General features: G+C 42.2%; 1 protein-coding gene across 1 annotated transcript; it reads left to right on the top strand.

The window, feature by feature from the left end:
- The first annotated feature begins 3,603 nt into the window (after positions 1-3,603).
- Positions 3,604-4,750, top strand: LOC111396511. Its single transcript, XM_023022930.1, has 2 exons — positions 3,604-4,059; positions 4,133-4,750. Exons 1-2 carry the CDS (start codon positions 3,628-3,630, stop codon positions 4,730-4,732), a joined length of 1,032 nt encoding a protein of 343 aa, XP_022878698.1. The 5' UTR covers positions 3,604-3,627; the 3' UTR covers positions 4,733-4,750.
- Positions 4,751-6,823: the final 2,073 nt, after the last annotated feature.

A 6,823-nucleotide genomic window follows, 5' to 3' on the forward strand; every position in this document is an offset into this window, starting at 1 on the left:
GAGATTGTAAGTTGTTGGGTTGCTGCATTTTGTGATGTGAGCCCGTTTTCTCAAGACTATTGAATTGAGCCCAAATAAATGGTCCAATATCATGACCCGCTAAGAAGAATCCGAAAGGTTGATTTTATAACACTAAAAACACGTGTTTTGGGCATAAGGAGCGCTTTTTCTTGGATTAGTGACAAGTGGCAAATCGGTGGACGTTGGATCTTGACCTTTCATATAAATAGGAAGCCTCAGATTTTTTAGGGTTAATAGTCGGTATTCTGAGGGCTTTCTTGGCTGCGTACCTTTCATCTTCTCCGTTCTAATCTTGTGATTTCTCAGAAAATACTTAGTGTGATTTTTGGGAGAATTGGTAGAGAAACTCTTGTGTGAGTTCTGCTGTGGGAAGATTGTGTTGCATTTGTAATTTAGGAACTTAGTGTTCTATAACTTGATCTTTGCCTATTTGGCCGATTTTAGTGGATTCGAGCTTAATCCTTTATGGATGCTCAACAAGGCACTAAGCGTTAGAAATGATCGCTGAACCTCCGGGGCCTTTGGCCGAAAAATCTCTCGTGTTCTTATTTTCTATTTTTGTTTTGAGAAAATCTTGATATTTTTGTGTTGAGTATTTTTGGCATAAATTCGATCCTGGAACTACAGAAGTAACAAATGCAATAACACATAAGAAAATAAGAAACACTTGTCAAAAGAATTCTCATATCTGAGGTATGTTTGCCTAGTTCTCGTAGCTTATTTTTGATCGTACAATCTTTTTATTATATTGATGAATTCAATGTTCGAGAAATTGGACTATTTTAAAACATGAATAATTGCTCATAGAAATGTTTGAGGTTTACGAATGTATAAGCAAAAGAATTCTTTGTACACAACGTTTTTAGTACATGTATTGTGTAAATTATTTGAATCCGATGGCTTCGGTAGGACTTTTATAGACATACTGGTTTTTGCTCGTGATAATGCTACATAGAGTTGACATGACAAAAACTAGGTTTTTGAAGACATAGGCCAATGAAATCTAGTGTTTGACCTTGTGCTATGTTTATAGTCATTGAGAAACATAGCCTAATTGGAAATTGAGTTCTTTCAAATGGAATTGACTTATAATCACTTTTAAGAGATATGAAAGGGATCATCTGTAAGAAAACATATTTTCTTGAATACTCACTGATTGAAATTTCAATTAAGATTACATTCTTCTTAAACTTTTGACAAGTAAGACGTGTCCCATTATCACAATAATATAAGTGGATAGTTTACCTTAAGGTTTAATTAGTGTGGTGGTATACCATTTAAAGTTAAACTATTCAACAAGTCTTCTTGTAGGCTCTGTTCTAATTAGTTGATTGCTTCATCAAAACTATAATAGTGACAATTTGTCTAGGAATCTATTCCAGTAAAGTTTTATTAATATGATCAACACACTCATTTTTGGCTTAAGAATGACTCCATTAACCATCGTATGTAATTATCAGTATATGCTTCTGTTGACGTCAAGATTAGCAAGGCTAATCTTAAGCCAACTTTAAGAAAAAAAGGGCGATTTATTGTTGAAAAAAGACCACAAAATATGTTTAGAGAGTGTAATTATGCCTTGAGTTGTTGTATGAAATCACTTGCCCTTTACAAGAGTCATATTCAACTATTTATACATAGTTTCAGCCGACATTACGTCAAATTAGCAACAGTACCGAGCTCGAAACTCAAGTCACTGGATTCTCTTGTGATTGGTCGATGAGGTCGGTGACCATGTGTCAATATTTTTCCCAGGTAATGATGACCTGCAAGGGGCTAGAGATTGAGAACCTAGGATTGATTGTTCCGGACGGTGATGATGTCACATGTGGCAAGTGTATTTGATTGATAGGGTGATGTGACAGGGGGTAATCATGATCTTTTTCAGATATAACGACGGGATTGTTCGATCTGGGAGTAAGGACCGAACTCACATTTAACTGAGGCGGGGTTAGCGAACTGCTTTTATTAGATCGAAGTTCGGATGTCAACAGTTACCCCCCAGGTCAGTTCTTCCGTAAGGGGGGCTGACCTTCTAACTTCACGGGTTCTTTTTCCAAGAAAAGTAATTATTATTATGTCAAGTGTCATGCTTGGTAGGGATGAGCTGTACGATATTTTTAGATAACTTCTTTGATAAGTTTCCTGATGCTGTGTCGTTTTGCCCAGGAGATATTTCAACCATAGATCTTCCCTCCTTTATTTTAAACTAACGGCCCAGATTAAAACCCTTTATCTTCCTTCTTTTTAAATATTCAATGGCTTTTCATTTTGTCTTTTTATTGTACACTGTTTTCTCTCAAAGCACCAAGGAATTTCGAGTACGCCCTGTCTGTCGTTTGAGTAAGGTCGTCCTTCGAGTTCTTAGGTATTCCTTTGCTTCTTCACTTAGTCCATTTGTTTTGTTCTTTTCCATGAGTTCGGACGAGTCGAGGGTTCAATCCTGGGGAAATCAACAAGAAGAATCCGTCCCTTTTACTTATAGTTCGTCCTCAGGGTGTAGAGAGATTTTTACTCCTTATTTTGGCCTGTTCTGGGGAGATGGGGCGAGATAGGGTAGACGAGGAGGTGGGTTCCCCTATGGGTAGTGAAAGGAACGATTAGTTGGAGTGGGGGGCTGGTTCTTACAGGCCGGTGGTTACAGATGATATGTTAGCTAGTTGGAGGACAAAATATGATATTCCGAGTTCGGTATTTATGATAATCCCTAAACCATCTGACCGCGCTGACGCTTCCCCTATGGGATGTGTCGCATTGAATTCTGCCATCCTTCAAGTCGGGCTGAGATTACATATTCCTTGGGTTATCCATAAGTTATTGTCTTCTTGTAGCATAGCTCCGACCCAGTTATGCCCAAATGGATGGCGGACTCTGATCACCACGCCTATTCTGTGGGATAGATTAGGTAACCCTGAGCTTACGGTTGAGCAGTTCAACTCTTTATTTACTTTTAAGGAGGATGAGAAGAACTCGTGTTGGTGGTACAAAAGTGTTAGGCCAGGGACGGAAGGTTCTCTGGTTTTAGACATCTCCTCCTCAAATAAGAAATGGAAGGAAGAGTGGTTCTATGTGTCGGGGGAGTGGCAGTTTTATTTTGCCGAGGTGAATAGGGACGACATGGTCCCACCGCTTTATCACTCGTTATGTAAGTAACTGTCTCTTGGTGTTTTGACCTAGATTGTATTCTGAGCAGCTCTAATTGATATCATTTTACCGTGCAGATCACAAGAGGCCAACAATGAAGAAAGATACTCAGAGGAAGCAGAAGCAATTCGTGCATTACCGAAGAAACAGAGATCTTGCAAATTTTTTCTCTCAAATTCCAACCTTTTCCAGGCCGGCTTGATTCAAACCAGGGTGCTGGGGCCTTCTACCGTCGCAGCATCTACATCGATTCTGACCAGTTCAGGTCGATTTTGATTGGTTTATTGAGGTGATATTTGTTAGAGTTGAGTACTGACATACTTTTTTGTTTACAGCTCACAATTCAGAAATGTTCGGATACAAGGCGGCGGAAGCTGCGGTCGCAGCAAAGGCCAAGAAGAGGGACGTCCCAGAACGGGATAAAGTCATTCTGAGGAAGTGGAGGACGAGGTCCCCTTGAAGATGAACCATACTGGTACGCCGATCGCACCAAGGGTCCCTGAAGCTGATTCTGCGTTGAGCTCTTCTCCTTTGGTGGCCATCACTTTGCCGTCTCCAACTTATACCTCGCTACCTCCTGCGGCACCTGCTTTTGCTTCCACTAGCTCAGCAAGGGTGCAGGAGAGGTTCCCGGACTTACAGAGGTCATCATTGGACAGTCTGCTAGGCCACCGTCCAGAGATCTTCCTGGATTACTTGCGAGCTTCATCTCCATCGAGGGAGGTTACCGCTGCACTTTCCCCACCTCTACATGATTCTGCAAACCTGCTTACCAAGAGTTGGGGTGAAAGGGAGCAAGGCTTCCTTAATGAGATGCCTATAGGCGAGGCCCTAGTGACTACTCAACTCCACAGCCATCGCTCTATCCTGTACATGACAACCGTAGCTGATAAGGTATTTTCCTTACTTCATTTTATTTGATGATTTACATATTTGCGAGGTGCTTAACTTATGGATTTTAATGTAGGTAAGATTTGAGCTCGACAAACTGATGGAGGCCAAGGATCAGGCCTTGAATTTGTATAACAACATGGAGGCTGAGAGAGCTCAGTTTGCAATAAAAGAAAAAGAATCCGAGGAGAAGCTTAACATGATGGGGTTTAACCTGAACTCGAGGCTAGAGATGGAGGAGAAGTGGATGGGGGAGATTAGAGCTCTGAGGGAGGAGGCCGGTCGTAGGGTTGAGTCTGAGAAGAAGATGATTGAGGAAGAGAGAGTTCGGACTGAGGAGGCTGTGGTGAAGGTATGGGAGGTAAATGAGAGAGCAAGAGAGGTGATGCGTAGAGCTGAGGAGGCTGAATCTAGGGCTGCGAGGGTAATGAAGACTTGGAGGTCATCCTCCAAGCTTGACGCTCTTGCCCAGAATGCTTACGTTGTGGCTCTGGAGGAAGCAGTAAAACACATTCGCATAGAGAGGCCAGGGTTCGGCGTGGGTTTCCTTGAGGAGACTATGGAAGAGCATAAAGAAGAGCTTCAGCATTTATCGGAAGCGGCAGGGGTTCGAATTTCTTCTGATGAAGATGATGTCACTCTTCGCGAAGGCCTCCCTCCCCCTAGTTCTTCTTAGGATATTTTTTGGATTTATGATGAATTTGTTAAATTTTATGGATATCTTGTTTGTGCTCGAAGATGAGCCATACTCTATTTTGATTGCTTATGAAAATGCATGTTTTCTTTTTTTGTGGGGTCTAAGTTTTATTGCTTATTTCATCACTTCGTAAATTTTTAATGATGGAATGTCTTCTAGTCAACGTATGTGACAGAACTCGTAAGTCATGCGAACCTAGATCGACCTACACATGTTGTTGGGCTTTGTAGAATTTCCAATTAGGAATTTTCGCTAAGGGTTGTAGCATTTACGACCTTAGATCGGCTTGCGTATGTAGCAGGGCTTTGTGAGATTCCTTAGAAGGAATGTCCACTAAGGGTAACATGTACATCCTTAGATCGGCTTGCGTAAGTAGCAGGGCTTTGTAAGATTCCTTAGGAGGAATGTTCACTAAGGGTCGCAGCACCTACGACCTTAGATCGGCCTACATATGGAGCAGGGCTTTGTAAGATTCCTTAGGAGGAATGTCCACTAAGGGTAACACATACAACCTTAGATCGGCCTACGTACGTAGCAGGGCTTTGTAAGATTCTTTAGGAGAAATGTCCACTAAGGGTCGCAGCACTTACGCCCTTAGATCGGCCTGCGTATGGAGCAGGGCTTTATAAGATTCCTTAGGAGAAATGTCCACTAAGGGTAACACGTACAACCTTAGATCGACCTACATATATAGCAGGGTTCTGTAAGATTCCTTAGGAGGAATGTCCACTAAGGGTCACAACACTTACGCCCTTAGATCGGTCTGCATATGGAGCAGGGCTTTGTAAGATTCCTTAGGAGGAATGTCCACTAAGGGTAAAACGTACAGCCTTAGATCGGCTTGCGTATTGTAGCAGGGTTTTGTAAGATTCCTTAGGAGGAATGTCCACTAAGGGTTGTAGCACTTACGCCCTTAGATCGGCCTGCGTATGTAGCAGGGTTTTGTAAGATTCCTTAGGAGGAATGTCCACTAAGGGTCGCACCACTAAAGGTAACACGTATAGCCTTAGATCGACCTGCGTCTGTAGTAGAGTTTTGTAAGATTCCTTAGGAGGAATGTCCACTAAGGGTAACACGTACAGCCTTAGATCAGCCTGTGTATGTAGCAAGGCTTTATAAGATTTCTTAGGAGAAATGTCCACTAAGGGTTGCAGCACTTACGCCTTTAGATCGGCCTGCGTATAGAGCGGGGCTTTGTAAAATTCCTTAGGAGGAATGTCCACTAAGGGTCACAGCACTTACGCCCTTAGATCAGCCTACGTATGGAGTAGGGCTTTGTAATATTCCTTTTCTTCTTGTAACGTGTCAAAGAAGTGTTTGCAATGGTCCGTAGACTTGGAGATGAACCGGCTGAGGACGGCAATCCTTCCGGTTAAACTTTGTACCTCTCTAGGTTTAGTTGGAGGCCTCATTTGGATGATAGCTTGTATTTTTTCAGGATTTACCTCGATTTCTCGGTTGTTCACAAAGTAACCTAGGAATCGTCCAGAGCTGACCCCGAAAGCATATTTCCTTGGGTTCAACTTCATTCCATACTTCCTCAGTATATCAAACATCTCGATCAGGTGCTGACAGTGATCCTTGGCCTTGATGCTTTTGACCAGCGTATCGTCAACATACACTTCCATTATTTTTCCAATCTGTTGGGAAAACAAGGAATTCACTAGTCGTTGGTAGGCCGCACAGCATTTTTGAGACCAAATGGCATTACTTTGTAGCAGTAAAGACCTCGGTCAGTTACAAACGAGGTATGTTCTTGATTTGGGCCGTACATCGGTATTTGGTTATATCCGAAATACGCGTCATGAAGCTGAGTAGTTCGTGTCTGGCAGTGGCATCCACCATTTGATCTATTCTTGGCAAAGGAAAACTGTCTTTTGGGCATGCTTTGTTGAGGTCGGTGAAGTCTATGCATACCCTCCAATCTCCGTTGTCATCATTTTTGCTGTTTTGGCCGAACTGAGTGATCCGCCTGTAATTTGTGGCATGTTATGTTGGGGTCTATTCCTCTTATGTCCCCGTGATTCCAGGCGAAGACATCAATGTTTTGTTTAAGGAAGGCCACAATTT

The sequence above is a fragment of the Olea europaea genome, chromosome 6, assembly GCF_002742605.1.
Source record: "Olea europaea var. sylvestris chromosome 6, O_europaea_v1, whole genome shotgun sequence".
Lineage (NCBI taxonomy): Eukaryota > Viridiplantae > Streptophyta > Magnoliopsida > Lamiales > Oleaceae > Olea > Olea europaea.